Consider the following 22,114-nt stretch of genomic DNA (forward strand, 5'->3'; position numbering starts at 1 on the left):
TTTTTTTATTTTTAAATCAATATGGTAAAAAGCTAAAAAAAATCTGAAGTCAATACTGGTGTTTTAGTAAGTACCATTTTTTGGAGCTGCAAATCTAAAAGGGGCACTCCAACCCGCTTTTTTCTTTCTAAAACTTTGCTAATTATAATCGTCAACTTGAACTTGAATAGGTTAAGTTAATGTAACTTTTCAACAGTGTATCGTCAATGGTCACAAATCACAATGGTTGGAATCGAACAGTGCAGGAGACTATGAGTGAATTATGGAAAGATATGCACAAACACAAGAAAAGGACAGCATGATTTGGCTTTTGGGCTAAATAATAAAGATTTCGTAACTTAGTGATCTGAGTTAAGTTAATAAAGGCTAATCATGCGTACCTAATTCTAATCTATCTCTGCCCATTGGTCTTCAGCCTTTAAATGACAACGCAGTTGCAACTAAAGTCATCTCATCATGTTCATATATATATATAATTATGATATAATCTCTCGTCACAAGAAACATTAACCAATAAAAAAAATACAGGCAAAGAAAAACGTGTAGACATCCTTTTAGTTGGCATGAGGTAAATACATGAAAAGAATTTCATCTTGTAAGACGTAAAAGTATTGTTTATAGTGAAACCAAATTAAAAAAAAAAAAGTTAACTTGGCAGGCATTGCACTAAAATTTAATTATTTTGAAAAATTATATGATTATTATATTTATATGATCCTGTTTTTGAAACTTTGGCCTTCCCCGTCAAGTGGATGGCACTGGTCACAGGGTAAAAGACTAAAAGCAGTAGGGGTGATGAAGAGACAAAAAGACAAGAAATCAGAGTGCAAGATTTTGTTATTAGGGTCTAAAATACATAAACTGCCATTAATCAAAATGATTTAACATTAGTCACCAAATTAACGTCAAACTAATGATGGTGGTTTATCACCATTAAGTGCCTCCTTGATGCAAAATCGCAGTGAGATTTCTCTTTCCATATCCTTTATTCAACACCTTTCGCCTACCCACTTCATTTAAAACATTTTTGGTGGATTTCGCAGTCCCTCAACAACCGTTTCTTCAGTTATGCGTGTTGCCTAAACTAAATTTTCTACTAATTATTCCCTCTCGTCCTATGTACTGGACCCCCTATAACCATGCACTTAACAGAAATCAAGAAATTTGGCTAATTTAACTAGTGCCATTAAATTTGCCGATAATTTATATAATTTTTTTTTGTCCAGGACTACTTAAGAGTATTTGTGTTAAAAAGGTGAATACAACAAACAATTTAGAAGAATAAAAAAAGACCAAGACATACTTCTCCAAGGATTCTAGTGCTGCCAACAAGAAGAAACACCGATATATATACATGATCTTATCCTAATTGATTGTTTCTTCGGTAACATATATTCGAAGAGAGGGGAAAACTTGAGTTTGGTAATTAGATGTACTCATTTGGTCCTTTAATATAGGACCTAATTATTGAGTTGGTTTTGGTGCTAAATATAATACTCATTTCTCATATTTATTAATTTTCTTTAAATTATCCCTATAAATACTCTCTCAACCATGATCAAGTAGAAGATGGAGAGAATGTACTGAGAAATATGATTATGGTGTTTTAGGAAAAATGTATCACATTTCTTATAATCAACTAATTTACCTAACTTCCTTAATCTAATTAAATTAGTTAAATGGGTCTTATATTAAGGACGGGAGGAGTATTTCAAATATTTTTACGTATATACATATGGGAAAACTTAACTGGTTACTCGGAAAAAAGGGGGAAACAGTGGTAAATAATAAATTGAATACATACAGCCTATAAGGCATGGGATGGAGAATATATTTGGTGGAAAACCTGGCATGCCTTCACTTTGCACTTAGAATTATATATGGGTGCGAGATATTAAAGATAAACTTTTTGTAAAAAATAATTAAAGAGGGGGGTTTAATTATATTTGAGAGACAGGAGTTGGCTTTCTTTTTGTATTCTAAGTTATTGTTGTAGGCAAAACCTTGGGTAGGAATAATACAAATGGAAAACTACGTTCTGATCATTTTCTTTCTACTTTATTGCCTTTCCTGATTGCACCCTTTTACCGCACTTCCTTCGTTAACATGTTTGTTTATTTGTTTGCGTGTGTGTGTGTGTCTCTCTCTCTGTATATATACTGCCACCAGAAACGACTCGATAGAGATTTGTGTGTGACTTGTTCGTCTGCATATCTGATCTGGCTTTTCATTCTCTGAGTATTAATCGATCAGAGAAAATGGGCAGGAAATGCTCGTATTGTGGAAACCTTGGCCACAATTCAAGGACTTGTAATATTATTCAGAGAATTGGCTTTGATGGTGGCCTCAAGATCTTTGGAGTGCAATTTGATCTTCCTCCTCCTCCTTCGTCTTCACCTACTAATTACAGTTATGGCATCAAAAGAAGTTTCAGCGTGGACTGCTTGCCGTCTTCCCAGAAAACCTTCATGTCTACCGCATCGTCCTCTTCATCTTCCTCCTCCTCACGTTCCCCGCTTGAACCCAAGGACAATTCAGATCACAAAATGTCTGATTCTTATTCAGCCGGAAGAACCCAGGAGATGAAGAATAAAGGTGAAGAATAAAATGCAAAGCACAGCATATACAGCACACACACACACCCATCTGTATAATATAATGATTCTGTGTAATTGTGGTCATCATCATCAGGAGTGCCATGGACGGCGGAGGAGCACCGGATATTTCTGATAGGGCTGAAGAAGCTGGGGAAGGGTGACTGGAGAGGCATCTCTAAGAATTATGTGACAACAAGAACACCAACCCAAGTGGCCAGCCATGCACAGAAATATTTCCTCCGTCAGAATCACGCCAATAAAAGAAAGCGCTATCAAACGCTCCTTGATGTTAGTACTTCATTACTTCTTCACCATTCCCTTTTTTCTAGTTAAGTTCAGAATTTGTGTTGATTATATATATGTTGCGGCAGATGGATGGACAAAATAATAACAGAGTCGAACCAGTAAAATATTCGCGCTTTTCTAAGCCCATTGAAGCTGCTGGGGCTTCTGAGACTATGAATATCGATGTCAGTTGCAGCAGCTACAGCAATGGCAAAAGGATTTGTCTCTCTCGGTGCCTTTCAAGTTATCATTCAGTGCTCAATTGGGCTGCCTCTTCACCAAAATACGCTCTTCACGGCCTAGAACCTGATTTAGAGCTCAGGCTTGCGGCTCCACATTTTCTTTAAGTTGACGTGTAATTATATATGTACGTAGTACATGATCTAAACATAACCGTCCGAGATTGTAATTCTTGTTCTGCTACATATATATACGTATTAGTGTATTATAACTCTATTATGCATATTTTAATTTCTATTTGCCTCTTCCTGTGAGAGCTATAAGTAGGCAAAGCTAAATTTGATTGCCTCTGTTGTCCAAGGAGCACTTAAAACAACAGGGATTCATAGTTGATGACTTGACGCATGAGACATGGTTAAACCATGGAAATGGTTTATTGTAAAATTTCTTCCAACTTGGATGCTAATATACAGCTTTTGCAGGTAAGACCTTTAGCAGAGAGAAAAAAATTAGGTTCATTAAACCAAGAAGCATATATGCACCAAGAGCATAGGAAAAAAAACCATGCAAAAAAAAAAAAAAGGATAAAGGTGTATCCACCACTTTTGATTTTCTTTTTCTTAGCGCATCCAGCACCCTAATCTTTTTTTTTTTTTTGGTATCCAGCATTTTGATTTTTTTTTTAATCCAGCAATCTAAAAACTAGGATGTTGAATGCACTATGGTCGATCGTATCAACTTCTAATCTGATCTCACTGTCGACAGGATATAGCATAAGTGTGCATATCCCTGTGATTAGAACCCAAGGAACTTTTTAGGACATGTCAGTGTGATGTCGTTTGACTCTTTGGGTGTCGGTGAAAGTTATGTTGTTATCAATGTATGTTATCTTTGTTTGCATAAGGCTATTTTTTGCACCTAAATTTTCATAGGGACTAGCAAACATGAGAGAATAGTCCTAACCATGAGGTTTTTCAAGTATTTGAGTTTCCAACTTTGTTCTTTGCGTTCCTTTAAAATCCAATGATGCACGGAAAGAAAGGGAAGAGAAAATATTTAGTTTAGTGTGTTCGTTTTTAACTAATCAAAATTCAAATCTCTCTAGATTCAATGTAATCATGAAATATGTGGACAGAAGAATTAGAGGAGCTGCAGCTAAAAGGACAAATCTTTTAACCAATAATAAATTCCTTCGGTTCTGGCAGTGTTCACTTGGAGGCGGTCTCAAATGGCTTTCCATTTTTATTAATATCTTTATAGGTAGACCACTTTTAGATTTCTGTCTAGAGAGAGTCTATTGGTAGCAATGTTTTAATTATGGTTCACGAGGTCTATTGCCTCCTTGGAGCTTGTCTCTAATATAAATGGAGTTTCGACTTTGTATTTGAGATCGAAGTGAAAATGATCACTTGTTTGAGAGAGTCAAAAACTATTTTTATGAGTCAGTGCTCAGTAGCACCTTTAGACATGTAGGTTTAAAATTTGACATTATTATAGCATGCTAAAAGATTTTTGTCCTTAAAATAGCATTTTTGGGTTCTTAAATAAGATTTCAAGAACCAAAATCATTCGTTACAAATTTCAGAGATCAAAATCAAAATGAGATCAAATTTAACGATGAAATCAATTATATTTGAGATATTATCGGACACTAAATGTGAATACCGTTCCTAGTAAAAATTCAAATCTTGATTCGTGAAGAGAAATGTCTCCACTTAACTTCTTTTCTACTTTCCTCCACTTCCTATCTCTCCCATTAGATAAACGTCCAGTGTTTTATGTTTAATATATTATAACAATACTATTATTTAATATAAATAAGTATAAACAAATTTAACCTGTATATAAATACTATCATAATCAGAGTGCAGAGGATAAAAAATGAAGAGGAATTATAAAATATTTTAACAAAGATATACCTACGTGATGTATGATTGTTTAATTAACATTATAATAATTATTATGATATATTAAAAATTAGTCATTATAGACAGTAAGTGAAGGAAATTGGAGAAAAAACCACCCCCCTTCCCACTCCGTTAGTTGTGCTTATTAGATTAAAACATCAAATCGCGTGGGGTTTCATAAAATCTCAGGTGCATCAAAATTGCTTTTGAAAAGCCACGGCCGAATCGCTAATACCTCATAAGCCTCAATGACCCTTTTGCTCCCCTTGTAACAGGGAAGATGCAGGTTCAATTCAAATTCTATTGTGAGAGTGAAAGGTGGGCATGTTTCCATCAGATAGAAAAAGGGTAAATACGGGTGGAAAACCCCAAAATAAAAAAAACCTGAATCATACAATTGACATTTGACAGCGGGGAAGCGGCTAGAAAAGAAACATTTGATATATTCATGCTACGCTATCAGAAATTACCAAGCACGATGGCTAATTCCCTTTCAAATTACATCATAAAAAAACAAAACCATATAATACATTTACAAACACTCCCCGCCAACCCAAAACCCAAAAAAAGAAAAAGAAAAAGAAAAGAATGTAACGTAGAGTATAAGAATGAATGGCAGCCCGATAACTTCAACCGTAGGCCTTCTTGTCAGTTAACTTTCTTTAACTCTTTTATCCTCCATCTTCCCCTGCTCTTCCATTACTGGGGTTTGGATGATGCGTTGATTGCTGGTCAGTTACGTACACAAGTATTCACCAAGGAAAGAGTTCAAATGACTCGAGAAAGAAGTCGCAGTTAGTTAGGTTAGTTTTCTTTTGAACATCGTGGAGAACCCCGTCAAAAATTAACATGCAATTGTGGAAATCCCTTGTCCAGAATAGTGCTAAGAATCATGTGCTTCTTGGTCCATCAAAATGATCCTCTGCTTACCACTTTCTGACCGGAGGGTATCCACCTTAAATCCCATCTACATTCAGAAGGGACATATAAGACATAGCAGATTTATCGGTTAAAAACTGAAATTTTAAGTATAAATGATTACCTCCACTAAACTGTCAGGAGAGAACCACCTCAATAGCACACCAAGATGCACTACAGCAGGGATTAGCTTGAAAAGTAAAGGAGTAGTAACCTGCAGAAATGAGGGAAATGAGTTATTAATGGGATTAAAACTTCACAAAAGACATCAGTAACACCAAGCACTGAAATACTATACAAGGTTTCGTATAATATAATGTGAAGTTGGGCATAATATTTATGTTGTTTCACTTTTTAACATTCATTGTGGATCAGACAACTAAGCAACCCAAGGACGATCATGTATATGCCAGTAAATGTTAATTCAAACAAAATAAAAAATATTACATACCAGACTTAGAGCTGTGGTCCCAAGAAGAAGCAGATACAGTTTGCCCTGAAAATAGATTTGCATTAAAGTCCATGCTGATTCTTGATATTTACGCATTCAGGTTTCAGTGGGCATCAACACATATGGGTTAAACAGATCTAACTTGTCCAAGCATGTAAACTTCAGAATTTTAAAGAGGTTTAAATACGATGGCCATAGTCACCGCAATAGCAGCAAGGTCATTTCTTTTATGTCACAAGAACATGAAGCAACTGAATGTCACACAACGAAAAGTCATTTTTGCACTAACCTCCACTAGATGAAGATTCGAAGCACGGCTGAGAAGAACAAAAGCAAATTCTCCAATTTGAGCCATTGACATTCCAACCTATAAATATTCATGAATTCATGTATCTCAGATGCTAGAAGATGGAAACATAACAGTATAACCTTGAAATCACTTCATATTTCTTACAAGAACTGAGGTCTTGTTGTTATATCCAAACCCCTTCACGACAGCAGCAATTACGACAGTTTTCACAACAATGACCAAAATAACAGATGCCAGCAATATATCAACATGGCTCCAGAGGAAGTGAACATGGATCAGCATTCCAATGCTGGCAAGGAAAAGAGCAGCAAAAAGATTGCGAATAGGTTCAATCTGCACAATTATTGAGCAACAGGGGTCAGGTTCCTTCCAAATGCTTTTATGAACACCAAACATTACTGTCAGTTAAGAGCTTAGATTCTTGAACTAATCAGCAAAGTTTTGCCATTTTTCTTAGGCAGGTGAGAAAAAGATTGTACAGCTAAGATCAAACAATAATGGCAAAAAGAAGTGGAAGATAACAGAGTATAGATAAAAGAAAATGCACGAGCTCTATATGAAAATCTCAACAATTTAAACCTGCACATGATGAGGAAAAAAATCATCCAGTATGCAGAATTAATGAACACAAAATTTTTTTAAAAAAAATACTTACAAACATCGCGTTCACTCTCTATACAAGCCATTCTATCATGCACTTGGAGAGTTTGCAACAGAGAGCCAGGATCGCATCTATAGGCATGGGACTCGCATGGATTCCACATATGGCTGCCATCCTGACCCCCCATTGCGGATGATTAAATTACACTACTGATGTAAGACGGTGAAGGGTGGGGGAGAGGGGGAGAAAATTTCAGAAGAAAGGGTAAAAATAGAAGGAAATTGAGAGAGATATCGATTATCTAAAATAATAATAATAACAATCTAAATCTAATAAATCCTAAAAGATAAGATAGAGCTAAAATAAAAGGCAAATCTTATTAAATCCTAATCCAACTAAATTCCCAAGTTTTCAGATTAAAATTAAATATAATTATAAAATAACTTAAATTCTAGATTTGCTATGTCTATACGTCTCACAGATTTCCAGCGACAATTTATGACGATAAGCCTGCCATGTCTCCTCAAAACCAAAAAAGACATATTATAGCTTAACAGAGACGTTACAAATTCCCTGCTCATAATAATTTCTGAATTTGGAGATGCAACCTTACTTGCTCTAGTGTATGTTGAGCTAGATCAGTGGTTGCAATCATCACTCCAGCAGCAAATGAACCCAATTCTAGACTTAGTCCCAGCTTATCACTACACTGAAAACATAAAAACAATCAAATACAAGGAACTTGACACGAAATAGCATGCATATATGGTATTAGCGGGGGAAGAATACAAGATACTAAACTCAAGCAATGGAAGAAAGTGCACCCTAGACACTTAAGGGGGTGTTTGGAACACCTCAAAAGCACTTTTCTGCAAATCGAGACAAACTCTTCCACATATTTACTTCGTATACCGTAAAAGCACTTTTAAAACCATGATTTTGTTTCTATCCAAACACCCCCTAAATCTCCATTCTTAACAGCCCACAAATGGCCAGCATATAGTGCAGTAAGGAAGAGGTAGAGAGAACAAAAAAGAAAGGAGGAGGAAGAAGAAAAATGGAGGTGTTAAGAGAGGAAGGGGATATGCTCCCACTTTTCTATCATTCCTTATTTCTAACAGCACAACTGTAGTGAGATGAAGATTTAGGAGGTGAACAAACCCATGCTACAAGTAAGCAGAATGCAACCGATGCCAGCTGATAGAGTTCATTTGTCTGCACAAACAGGAGGTTATCATGATACCACTCAAAGAAAAATACATAATCAAATGGTAAAACTTTCTGAAGAACATTATTTCCAACTCAATTTTCATAAGTGATGGCAAGCTTAAAGTAGGATATAATACAAACCTGTGATGATAGGCTCATCATTAGTTTAAGTAACCATGGAAGGAAAGTACGAGACAAAATTGACAGAACTGAGAGGAACGCAATCAGCGTCACTAACCTGTAGAATGAAAGGCACACCACGGAAATGTCACATAAAAGCTCTAGAGGGTATGTTATGTCAGACATTCGATTGAATACACAATCAACTGAACTGATCTAACATTTTAAAGAGGTTCCAAGCTGTTTCAACTTCAAAGACATGTAAAAAATCTGTCACGCTAAATTTGAATTCCAGGCAAAGTAGAGCTAGTATTAGGTATTCATTTGTTAAACCAAATAAACCCGATATCAAAGTCAAATTACCATACAAAACATAAGCAAATATGTGCCACTGAATAGTTTATGTTAACAGCAACACATTTTCAAATTTCAAAGGATCAGGCACAAGCATATTTTTCCTATTAGATCAAGGTGCTCCTCACTTCAATGTACAAAAAATTAGATTAACTGATTAAGGCACCATGTAATTCAAAAGTGATGATATGATAAATTAACTACATACGTATACAGCAGAAGTATTTAATGCTACACTGACAATAAATTATAATTACATTAATTTGGGTACAACAAGCGGTCAAGTTGTGAAAGATTCCGTAAAAGCTGAAGATTTCAGATTTTCTGCACTTACAGTTTCGTCATGGATATCACCCCATGAAGAACACCTGATGTGCCACCAAGAACTGGAAGCAATGCAAATAGCAGTCCAACAGCACAATCCTTTAAGGCAAAAGAACTTTACAAGAATTAATAGAACATATGATGAAGTTGTTCATTGTCTATATAGGCAAAATAGAGAATGCAGAAATGAATAAAGCATGAGAAAGAAGAAAAACAATTTCATCCACAAACAAATACCTGCAAAATAAGTGTCCCAATTGTGACTTGTCCATGAAGGACGTTGGTGGTATTCTTTTCCATCAAATACTTTAAGACCTGGACACAGTTAACAGTTACAAAACAAACAATCAATTTATTGGAATCCCAAAATGCATCCTCAAAACTGCAATATAGGAATATGATCAGATAAAGTCTAAACATACCACTGCAGTTGAAGACATAGAAAGAAAAGAACCAACAAAGACTCCCTCTGAAGCTTTACCACCACATAACTGCATATAGCACAACAAGGGTGATGGAGTTTAGAATATTAAACATCAAAGTCCACTTGTCCTTGTAGAAGAGATATTTACTTAATAGAAGAAAAAACAATCAAATTATGCACGAGATATAAGGTGGAAAAGAAGTAACAAAATGAACACACCAGCTACCATCAGAATTCATGACCAAGTTGATCATAGTTCCACCACTTAGGCTTAAAATATTTTACATCATTTTTTTTTTTTTGAGTAGAGTTTTGTTGAGCACGGGCCTCAGTACACCTATGTGAGGAAGAAAGTCCATAAGTAGTCATGAAGCCCAACTTGTAAAGGGCCGTGTGTATGTGGGGTTCGGTCCGAGGGTAATTGTGGTAATTAAGTAAGTGACAGTTAGAGGATAGAGGGATATGTGTCAGAGTCGGTTGTGGGAGAAGGCATGGAATCTGTTAGAGAGTGGTGAGGAGAGTGGTGCTCTCGAATGCACTAGGTTACTGTTTCTCGAGTCATTGTATTCCATTAGGTTATACCCTGTGGATTGCGTCTTTTTCATTGAATAATACAGTTCCCTGGAGTTATATCCATCAAGTTTACATCGTATTTTTATGGGGGGAAAAAATGTTTTTTCCCCCTATCTGTGTTACTTGTCAAGCATTCTACGTTTCCATGAGCATCAAGCATCACAAAGTTTGCAAAATATAGAAGAGAAAACATCCCAGAAAGAAGATAGATAATGAGAAGAGGCAAAAACTTATACTTCGTTTATCATGTCACTCAATTTTTCCCACAAAATGTGGGTTACTGCAAGTTAAAACAACCAATTTTTACTTAATTTTGGGGCCTTTTGAAGATCCTTGATTCACTTAACAAGCACTTAAATGCTTCATATTAATCAATATGTCGCTGACCATTTGGTTTTTGAATCAGAGCCTCTTTGTACTAAAAGGATGACAAAAGCTTTATCCAAAAAGAAAAAGAAAGACAATAAGGCAATTTAAGTAGTTAATAAATTAGATAGCAACCAAAAAATATGGCATGAACGTCTTGTGATGATAAAAGTGGCTTTCTACAATTTGAATCTCACGATAAGTAATTGAATGTGATAAAGACGAATAACAAAGAGAAAGCTCAGAGTGTAAATTAAAAACATAAAAAATAATACCAAGGCTGCAACTCCACATAAGCACATAAATAAAAAAATTTGAAGTAGGCCTCCTAGAACAGCAACTGCTCGAACAACTCGAAGCTGAAATTATAGAGGTACAAGGTAGTTAATTCAGAGTTACTGCATAAACGCATAACAGGAAAGAAAAAGTAATCAGAAGCATAAGCCAACCTTGGTCATGGAGAACTCCAGGCCCAATGCAAACAGAAGAAATATTACACCAAATTGAGCCACAGTTTCCACCTACATACGTAAACAGTATTTATTTTGATTTAAGGATAACTACTCGGCGGTAATGTGTATCATGACTCATAATTACAAGCATGCCATGAATACAATGGACAATATATATAGGAACAAAGTTCCAGAGGAAATAAGACTAATGTTCTTTGAAATCCTGATAAGCATTACAATCATATTATGACGTCCTTTTTAGACGCTAGCATGACACTTTTGTATTCTGCTTCAATAACTTTCTCATTTGATAGGTCATGTCTGGTCAAGTGTAATGCATAAAAGATAATTGGACAAGAAACAGAGCTTCAAGATTGTCGCACATAAATATCCAGCATTTAGTCAGGTGTTACAATCATCTTTTCTCACGCATTAAGAACATCACAAAAACAAAGTCCAACTGAAGTGTACCAAAGATGTAGATAGACCCATCTTGATAAATATAAACAAAAAGGTGAAGAGAGACTTTGACATTTCTTTTACCTGCACCATTTCACTGATGAAGTTAAAACCCCCAGGTCCAACTACAGAGCCTGCTAGCAGATATCCAGTAATAACCTGTAAAATTATAGTTTGGGGTTGTTATGTTAGAGTTCTAGCAAAAAGATGTTACAGCATAACCAAAGATTGCAGTTCTCAAGATTTAAATTCAAAACAAGAATGTTCAGACCGGTTGTCCAGCAAAGGCAAATGCAACACCGCCACAAGTTGCTGAGACAATTGCAACTACAAGGTCTGAAATTAATCTACAATGCAATCGTTAAAACAAGTTCACATCAGTAATCAAGTCTACGTACTTAGAAAACAGAGAGAGTTAATTACATTTACCTTAAATCTAGCTGCAGCACTGGATACTTGGATTTAAAGTTAGAAATTATAAATACATTGTCCTGTAAGAAAAGCGTATAATTTATGAATTCAGAATTTAGACACCCAATTGAATATCACTAAAAGGGAAAACCTATAAACGTGTCACCTCACCTTCCGATCTATTAACATGGGGGTATCTTCGGCTCTATTATCATTGTCCAAATTGAATACATGATGGAATTGAAATGACCTGTTAGAATAGAAAAGCATACTTATCTGTATTGAAACAAAAGTACGTACTAAGTGCTCAATTGCAGAAAGCCAATTCGTGCGATTGGAAGATACACTCAAACTAATTTAAAACTTGAAACATGTACTTTTCTTCTTTCGTGTCATTCTTTTTGGCTTAACTCTGGCCACCGTTTCCAGCACTGCCTGGTCCACACATAAGGCAATGAAAAACACTCAGCATCCTATCAAACTCAGAAAATCTAACATATTGATAGAATGGAAGTGGAATTGAGAAGATTAAAGCCTAGGGAATCACAAACTAAGGGCTGGACGCCCAGCCAGATCGACTCTTTTGAAAAATTCACATCACAAAGCAAGGAGAGACGTGCACACCAGAGATATAACAAATTCAAAGAATCTACGTTCGCACTTTCCTCGCGGAAAATACCATATGAAGACGATTCAATGTTGGTCACAGAATATGACTCATGAAGCAAATGTGAAATGCGTGTTCTTCGTAATATAACCCTTTCCAATCTCATCAACAAATGTAATAATCTCAAATAGAATCAAGATATTATCATTATTCAAATTTTGAAATCAAGGATCACGATATAACAAACCTGCTGTTCTGCTACACTGTTGTTAAAGCCTCCTTTATCAGGTACTGCTGGCACGAAGAGGCAAAAGGACAACATAAATGTAACGATATACATATTTGAAATTTCTCCAATTACATATATCAAGTATGAAAATTAATGCGCGCGCGCCCGAAAGGAAAAGAGAAAAGATGACATGCAAAATAATAAGCCGCATCAAAATAGCTATGCACATAATTTGGATTTAGAAGAATCTTCCTTTTACCAGGGAAATATCAAAGAGCAGAGAGGACATGGAAATGGTTCATGTTCACAGATCAGATTTCATGATCTGGAGAGATTAAATAAAATGGCACAAATAGCATAGTAAAGATTTCATAAGAAATCCTCAGGAAGCATACAATCAAGCTGAAATAGATAATTTTCAAAAACTGTTACACAGACAAAAGGAACTCGAATCCAGGAACCTTCAATTTGATCGGGCTCAGTGAACTCGTGCTCCAGAGCTCGATCAATCATGTCGGCGAAGCTGCCCTCTCTTGGCCGGGACAGAGAGACATTGGACTCAGTTGTATTGACAAGGTCAAGCCGATCCGGTACAACTGGCCTTAAAGCAAGTGAGAAGAAAGGAAGTAGAAGAATAAATACGACAAGCAATTGACAGTGATAAGAGGACGATGGGGATCTACTTCTCGACATTGCTGCGCCGGCGACCGTATGATAAGGAGAACAGGGCCGTTTAGCAGCGGATTCTGAGGTGGTGACCAGCGCCCTCCGACGGAACAGCCAAGAGAGGATGAGGGCAGTTGAGAAGTGAGAACAACGAGGACCAGGGAGACAGGGAGGTGAAGGGTCAACTTGCAGTCATAATTTATTGCACGACAACTTGCCGCAAAATCAACGTTTGACGATGCTACCCTTTTCTCCGGTGGTTATTTTGTAAAATTCTTGTCCTTGATCCGGCTAACAATTTTAAATTCAGGTGATTAATATAATCACACTCTTTTATTTTCCCATATATATTTCTATTTAATTAGCAACCACAGTTTTTACATTATATGGAAGTTATTGGAAAGAATGTACATGCATGAAAATGATATAAAAGTTTATGACCAGAATTAAGGGTGAGCAAAACCGAACTGTAACCGAAAACCAAACGAAACTGAATTTAATTTCATTTTTCGGTTCGGTTATTTTGGTTTTCGGTTACATATTCGGTTTTATTTTTGTAATAATTCGGTTTCGGTGTTCGGTTCAGTTAGTAAAAAAAGAATTCGATTATAACCGAAAAACCAAAATAAATATATTATATATTTATGTTTAATAAATATATATGGGGGTTTATGTGAACTCTTTAAATATATTTATATTCAATAAATATGGTTATAGTAAATATTATTGTAATAAATCACATTAAATGATAAAATATTTATTAATTAATTGTTGTAATTGTGTTTTATTATTATTAATTTAAAATTATTTTATATTTATATATTTCGGTTAATCGGTTAACCGAACTGAAATATTTTGATTAATTCGGTTTCGGTTAGTTTGGTTATCGGTTTCAGTTCGGTGTTTAAAATTTACTTTATTCGATTATTCTATTAATTCGGTTATCACTAATAACGAACTGAAAAACCGAATACTCACCCCTGACAAGAATGAATAGCATAAAATGGCTTTATAAATAAGGGAAAATGAGAAAGACAGAAAAAAAAAACTAGTATTACTTTTGAATCATAATATAATATAAGAGCTCGTTTAATTTTTATTTTAATTTTAAATATAAAACTCCAATGCACTTTATCTTTTATGTTTATCTATTTTTTTTTCAAAATAGTTATCATAATAATAATAACTCTAGCCAACACACTTGACTAGTAACGATACTTCAGGAAAAATATCTATTTATTATAAATAACTAATATAACTAATTTTCTTAATTTATTCAAATAAGTCAATAACTATTATATTAAAAATCGGAATAAGTACATTGTTAAAAAAAATTAACTAGTACATTCTCCTATAATAAAAATTTCACTCTGTTTCTATGGATTTCTCTAAATCTCTTTCCCTAATTCAACCAAAGAGGTAAATCACACTATTTCTAATCATATTTTGTTAAATTAATTTTGTTATTTTCTACATATAAAGATTTGATTCTTTAATAATTTTTTAAGAAATTAGTTTTCTTATGAAAATTCATATTCTAAAAAAAAAACTTGTAAAATCATTTTTACTATGATATTCAAAATACAATCAATATTTCATATTCAGTTTAACATCAACTTAGTCATTCTTAGTATGATATTTAAAAAGAAGATATAATTTCTTATAGGATAGAAAAATGAACGACAATTTTCTTTAAACGAAGAGCATCCTTTGCTGCTGGTGGGGTGGTGGTGGGATTAATCTCCCTTGAAGTACATGAAGGGCAACTAATTTTTAAATGGAAGAACTATTAAATATAATGTAACCATATTTAAGGAAAAAAATAGGATATTTTAATTATCATTCTTATAAATAAAGGATATGTGAAATGACTGATTAATCTGATTCAATTAAGTTGGAAACTGAAATCTAAAATATTTATAATTAATTAAATTTAAATTTTATGAGAGAGTATGAACTTTTATGTATGTAGCCGTGAATGCGTGTGATTTTACATGCATTATTAAAAGTAAGAACACTGCCCTTCAGTCCAAAAAAAAAAAAAGTAAGAACACTGACTTAAAGATCGGACCCAGAATTGATTAGCATAATCCTTTCAGATCGGTCCCTGAATTATCAGAGAAGAGGCGCAAATGTTTTCAGATAGGACCCTGTTCGGTTCATATCTCAATGGCCGACAGCTCCCGCATAGTCTGTCACCTCTCGTGAGTGCGAACGTGAGCTTTTCATTGCCTCCATGTCAATTGTCTTCCATCCTCATTTATTCCTGTGAGTTGATTGATAAATTTTGCTATTTACCTTTTCACGCTTTCAAATGAAGCAATCAACCATTGTAATGGTCGATCACGTCCACCGATCAACTAGATGATGGCATATTCCTAACGTCGTGTTAGGCACAATTTTTTAATCATCTCGCGGACATGAACAGAACAAAGAAACCATGTTTCTCAGCTAAACTAAGCAAGTTCTCTTCCGAACAGTCATGTCCTGCCTCAAATGCTGAGGTAATGCACTTTGTCATCGCGTCATTGAAATAGTCATCGCTCATCAAGTTCGGCGGGGGTTAAGTATAAGAACAATGGATATATGGCCTCCGTCAAACAGCCATTGACTCTGTCATGGAAGAGCTGAACTGGGTATTGCAGAGCCTTCCGATATTTGATCTCAATTTTACACTTATTCTGCACCATACATGACAGATCTAGACCTACTTCAGTGGGTAGAGGAACCACTAAAACGGAGAAAATGGTAAAACACAGTCTCTCTCTTCAAGGGATCCTCTTATCATTACAGAGAGAATCTATGTTAATATATGGCAGTTCATTGAAAAAAAAAAAACAAATAATTATGATGCATGTAAATTTATAATTCATGTCTTCTGATCTGAAAAAAGGAAAAATGAGCCCACGTGTTGTCACGTGATTAACTTGCCATCGTCTATTTCAAGGGTGACCAGAGGTTATTTTATTTTATTTTATTTTGTTGTGATAACCAGAGGTGATTTTGGAAGATGATGGGTGAGTTGATTGAATGCTTCAAAGTGAAAAATTATTCACTAAACATAACTCATTTATGCAGACTCCATTTTCACGTCAACAGATAAAAACTAGCAACTCAGATCTATATTGCACCTCCTTTATAGGAGGGGGAAACTATACACTGAAGTTCAACTTATACAGCAACATTCTGATCCAGATTATGCTTTGGAAACTCTGGCCACGGACCTGGAATTGCACAGCATCTTATTTAAACTTTGAACTTTGTCTAGTATCGATCAAACATCTATTCGAAAGATTGACTATAGAATCTGCGATGACTCTTGCACTGGACTTCATGTAACCACCTGAAATGGAAGACCAGCAAGGCATTGCGATAAGTTGACGAAACACTTAAAAAGAAGTGTTCCGTGCAAGTTCTACAATAAGTAATCTTGGCGCCAGTGATACAATTACTTCCGCATGGAATATGGAAAAGATCGGGACGAACTATCAGGGACACCCCACTATCATCAAATTGATACTGAAAAGATCCGAACAATATACACAACAGGCAAAAGAATAAAATATGGTCATTCAGCAGTGACTTGAAAAAAAAATGACTATTTTACTGCAAAACAGTCACATTCTAATGTGATTATAATTTTTAGGTTCGGGTCATTTTTAAGAGATAAAAGGTTTTCATGCCCATGGGATCCAATGAAAAAAAGTTTTCAGGGCCCTTGTGTTTCGTATTATATTTGGGAGAGGGAAAAGGGGATGGGGGAATGACCTGATGTGAGCATGACAATTGGAACCTTCTTCTCACACGCAAATTGAAAAACTTTTCATCCCGAAGAGCAATTCCTTCAGGACTGATCTGCATGTACAAACCATTATAATAACCACTGTAGAAAATGATGAAAAAACCAACAATAAACGCAATCCCATATTAACAACTTACAACTTTCTCAAGGAAACCACATATCAAGAAAATAATGGCCAAGCTATTAAAGTTTAGGGGGTTCATCTTATACTGCAATGAAGTGAATCCATGAATGACATTACCTTCAACCTTCCCAATGGATCACCGTCCAGAATGTCAGTTCCAGCATTATAAACGACCAACTCAGGATCAAACATATGGCCAGCAATCTTAATTACATGGAAAGAAACAAATCAATACATAAAACAATCATTTTAAACTTTGGCGATCACCTAGAATTAGAAACTTGACAAAATATTCTGCCTACCCTTGCTAGAATAAAATACTAAAAATTGCATTGATATTCATAACAATTGTTGGGCAGTAAATTATTCAAGCCAGCCAATATAATAGGACATTCAAGGTTCCAGTAACAATGCAAGAATTAACATGCCTCAAGTGCTCTGTCTAATTTCTGCAGGTAATCCTCTGTACGTGTCCCACTCTGTCAAGGAAAGGAAAGAAATAATAGTTTATCATTATATGTGCGGATAGAAACATATACGATAAAATATGTTCACTCAATGAATATACCTCCACTTCAACTATCTGATTTTATGTATCTTCTGGCCTCATAATCCTAACATGGAAAGTAGGAAAGAAGAGTTAGGTGGATGACAGCCACATATCAGAACACATGCACTTCTCGAATTAATTCAAAATTGCTACTACTTGTTAACCTCCAAATAATAACGAAAAACACCTATTAGAGCCAAAAAACAGGAACTTATTGAGATGTTGATGACAACGGCAACGTTGCTAGTTTTTCTCCTAACAACTTAAGCATTGGGTTTGAAATATTATGTCACACAGTACTAAAGCGACCAAACAATAGGGAGTCCAATCATTGGCATTTACCAACACCATCATTCTAGTTACAATAAAATCCAGCACAGGGTATGACAAGTTTAATTTCTCCACACTTAAAGCCGTGAGGAGGGGGGTTAGTGATGATGATGTTGATGGTGATGACCCTGCATGGCCCTCCTTTAAAATACTTAGGCTTTTAGGTCTGATAGTCCCTTGACAGCATCTCTAATTAAAAGGTTAATGCTATCAATAGAATGGTTTCCTGTACATTTGATTAGTCATGCAGATGTGGTAAAAAGCTTGATACCAGTGCTTCATGTCCCAGCAGATTATAGGTTTATGGCTATCTGCTTGGAGAAAGAAATAAAGAATTTTAGATATTTGCTTTTCAGGCTAAGCCCATCACCACAATAGCGTATAAAACTTGGAGCAATACCAAAGTACAATGATAAACCAAATGTACGTTAAAACTCAGGACCTTGGCAGCGTGAAACCAGTACGGATGGATGAGAAGCAGGAGCAGAGAAGAAAAGTTATTTATGAATGCAAGATTATATATATACTAAAGTGTAAACTGAACTTATGGGAAACGTAGGACGTATGACTTACAAAGGGATATATTCCCGGGTTGTACATATCCAGGATATAGACTCGGTCTGCCATAAAATACTCAAATTACAGCGAGAGTGGGAAATTCATATACCAGAAAGAGAGAAATTTTGGACCATACCGTCATTGGCAAGGTCCATTTCATGACCATTTCCTTGATGTGCATCAAGATCAATGATCATCACCCTGAAAATTTTGCGGATGAAAAATGGTTATCATACAAGTGTTAGTTAGAAGTAAACAATAACTTGTAAGCGCATAGAAGCGCATAGATACCTTGATATATTTAATTGAACAAAAGCAAAGCGGATGCATAGAGAAATATCTGCATACACGCAAAATCCACCTCCTTTTTCTGCTGAACAATGATGGAAGCCTCCACCTATGTTAATGGCCCATCCTCTTTCCTTTGCAAGTTTTGCTGCCAATATAGTCCCTCCAACCTATCATTAGAGAAGTGTGTGAAATGTGAGACCCTAGTTTCAGAGAAGTTAAAAGAACTGCAAGAAATAAATAAGTCACAACACCTGCTTTCGAAATGGGAAGAGAACTTTGTGCTGCAGCAGACAATTGGGAAACAGTGCCACTGGAGGTACCGATGCTTATGTTTTTCAAACAAGTAAATAATTTGCATCAAGTGTTTGATTTGAAGCCTCAACAAATATCAACCAAGTGGCAAGAATTCTGTGAAACTCAAGCGAAACCAAGTTGCCCAATGGAACCAACAAAAATAACAAAATCAAAAGACATCATTTTTATGCCGTTTGAATAATGGTTTGGACACATGATTCGATAGAAGAGAGACAATAAGAACCGCCATTAGAGAAAAGGGGGCAACAAAAAGTATAGAGGACAAGAAGTAAATGGTTCAAGCCTCAAAGCCAATAGAAAAACCTCAATCATCATAGCAACCTTCGAACTATTCTTCAGGCTATTCAAGTAAGATTCTGAATGTACCTGTTAAAAGACAGAAAATAAAATTGACTTGATACTTTTGGGTGGGTGGGTATTCAAATTCCGGAGATGGGAGCATGCAGCTTCATAAGCATATCAAGTAAGATAGACATTACCACAAGGAGATCATCCTTGGAAGCCTCCTGAGGCTCAACAATGCAACTTTTGTCTAGAATTCCAGATGCAATAAGGAGTCGACAAATGTTTCCCCATTTAGATGAATCAAATGGGTGCCTGCATCGGTAACAGTTAACGACACCAATGGACTGGACACTACTATTGGCAACCAATATAAACCCTCTCACGTAAGAAAAAGGTCGTGTCAGTAGAGGAGATATCAAGAAAAGCAAATATTAGCCCCGCCCCCGCCCACAAAGCTTTTTAACATCGAATTGTCTCGCCTTTTTTTGTGCGTCTGCAGAATTGTGGCTCAGCTAATTTTTCATTTTTTGTTCCATACAATACCCAAAAATGATGTGACAATATCTACAATCTAGATTTTAATGCTTCTACTTTGTCCCAAATCATACCAACAAAATATAATCTTATGACACTTTTTTTTTTTTTTAATTTAGAAAAATGACCATATGAACTCTCAGAGTGAACTAAATTATCAACAACCTAACCTAAAATAAAATAATGGACAGAAGCAATTGGGTTTAAGTGACGAAAAGTATGTTTACTTACAATTTCTCTATTCCCAGGAAAGCTATATTGTACGACTTCGAATAGATAACTGGAGCCTGATAGGTCACATTCTCAGTCCAGAAGCTCCCTTTAAAGCGCACTCGAATACACAAGTATATCTAGGTTACCTTGAACTGAGGGACATCGAGGTAGAGCTTGCTTGAAAGGATACGGCTTCGTCGAAGAGCCTCGTCGCCATCTACTGAAGACGAAGAAGAGAACATTTGAGGAAAATCTAGAATTTCGTTGAAGATATCGATAGAGAACGTGAGAAACTTTGACGGTGGCGACTGTGAATAACAAGAAAATAGCAAAAACACGGAGATTCCGAGTCGACTCGATAATGATACTCGGCGTAGAGTTCATTGATCATCGGAGCGCAAGGACAGAAATATAAAGATTCCTCTGGGTTGCTACTGTAGTGTAACGTTGAATCGATTCCGATGGCAGTTATTCTCCTTGTGACACGTCAGTTTGCAACCGCTTTCGCGCCCCCAAACTCGAGCCCGTAATGAGAGCGTGTGGAACTACAGGCCCAAGTCGTTTAAGTAAGCAACAGTCCAATTTCCTCTTTTGGGCCTGATTCATTTATTCATTTAAAAAAATAAATGAGCGTGTTTGGAAGGAAATGATCGAGGATCAAGGGAGACCTCATGAAATTTGAACCATTTAAAATCTAATTTTAATAATTTAAATATAAAATATTTAATATATGTTTGTTATTAATAAATTTATTTTATATAAAAAATTTCATTTATAAATTCTTTTTATTTTAAATTATGTATCTATTCCTCTTTTGGGCCTGATTCATTTATTCATTTAAATAAATGAGTGTGTTTGGAAGGAAATAATCCAGGATCAAGGGAGACCTCAAGAAATTTGAACCATTTAAAATCTGATTTCAATAATTTAAATCTAAAATATTTAATATGTGTTTTTTATTTATGAATTTATTTTGTAGAAAAAATGTCATTTAAATTTTCTTTATTTAAATTGTGTGTCCATTAAAGTAAAAAAAACTCATTTAAAATATAAAAAACATTTAAATTGAATTTGAACCATCCAATATCATAATATCATTTGAAGGGTTGAAGTTATAAAGAGCATTCGGCACTTAACTGCTTTTATAAGCATATACTGTGCTGCAAGGGTGCGAGAGGGATAAACAACATTTTGGCTAGCCAAACGGGAAAGCAATGCGAGTCAGTCAAGAAATATACAGGTGTCGCTAATTTATTAGAACTGGATGACAAGGACCTCGGAGCAACTTGATCATGAGAGCCTTTCTTTGTTTCTTTTAATGAATGTGCGAATGAAATGATGCGGGGGGTTGTTGGTTTCTCCTATTATATGATTATTGTCTGCTTGAATTATTCTTTGATTTTGACCATTGGGTAGTATCACATCCTCACCAATGCTAAGCATTATCTTTTAATTAGTTGCTAACGTACTATGTTGCATTAAATTAAAAAAAAAAAAAAATCCACATCCACGTTTGAATGTCATTACCGCCCCGATCGGGCATATATTTTCCTTTTCTTTTTTTTCAGAAGCTGGATTCCGATGTGGGAATGAATTGTAAATATAAAGACAGAACTTTAACAAGGTAAAGTTCTATCTGGACGGTATGGGCTGATTTAATGCATTTATG

At 35.3% G+C, this 22,114-nt stretch overlaps 2 protein-coding genes and 1 pseudogene across 2 annotated transcripts; 1 reads left to right on the forward strand and 2 right to left on the reverse strand.

The window, feature by feature from the left end:
* The first annotated feature begins 2,151 nt into the window (after positions 1 to 2,151).
* Positions 2,152 to 3,229, forward strand: LOC114761732 (transcription factor KUA1). Its single transcript, XM_028951158.1, has 3 exons — positions 2,152 to 2,595; positions 2,692 to 2,885; positions 2,969 to 3,229. The coding sequence occupies exons 1-3, from the start codon at positions 2,259 to 2,261 to the stop codon at positions 3,227 to 3,229; spliced, it is 792 nt and encodes a 263-aa protein (XP_028806991.1). The 5' UTR covers positions 2,152 to 2,258.
* A 2,115-nt stretch (positions 3,230 to 5,344) lies between these two features.
* On the reverse strand, positions 5,345 to 13,592 carry LOC114761734 (K(+) efflux antiporter 6-like). The gene is given in 21 exon segments (XM_028951159.1): positions 5,345 to 5,936; positions 6,012 to 6,101; positions 6,339 to 6,383; positions 6,628 to 6,705; positions 6,793 to 6,981; positions 7,863 to 7,958; positions 8,411 to 8,464; positions 8,600 to 8,696; positions 9,267 to 9,355; positions 9,494 to 9,571; positions 9,679 to 9,747; positions 10,895 to 10,978; positions 11,069 to 11,140; positions 11,615 to 11,689; positions 11,802 to 11,877; positions 11,960 to 12,021; positions 12,113 to 12,191; positions 12,319 to 12,346; positions 12,349 to 12,376; positions 12,796 to 12,839; positions 13,239 to 13,592. Coding segments are annotated over 21 exon segments (1,749 nt in total). The 5' UTR covers positions 13,471 to 13,592; the 3' UTR covers positions 5,345 to 5,852.
* Positions 13,593 to 16,465: 2,873 nt separating this feature from the next.
* LOC114761735 (histone deacetylase 2-like) lies at positions 16,466 to 20,821 on the reverse strand (annotated as a pseudogene).
* Between the last annotated feature and the right edge of the window lie 1,293 nt (positions 20,822 to 22,114).

The sequence above is a fragment of the Neltuma alba genome, unplaced genomic scaffold (genome assembly GCF_004799145.2).
Source record: "Neltuma alba isolate B1F8T4 unplaced genomic scaffold, ASM479914v2 tig00011132_pilon, whole genome shotgun sequence".
Taxonomy (NCBI): domain Eukaryota; kingdom Viridiplantae; phylum Streptophyta; class Magnoliopsida; order Fabales; family Fabaceae; genus Neltuma; species Neltuma alba.

Bases quoted from the DNA above. Each gene is read 5' to 3' on its own strand.
- LOC114761732 (XM_028951158.1), top strand. From the start codon at position 2,259: ATGGGCAGGAAATGCTCGTATTGTGGAAACCTTGGCCACAATTCAAGG. The intron at 2,596-2,691 runs GTGAAGAATAAA...CATCATCATCAG, and splicing joins CCAGGAGATGAAGAATAAAG to GAGTGCCATGGACGGCGGAG. The intron at 2,886-2,968 runs GTTAGTACTTCA...ATGTTGCGGCAG, and splicing joins GCTATCAAACGCTCCTTGAT to ATGGATGGACAAAATAATAA.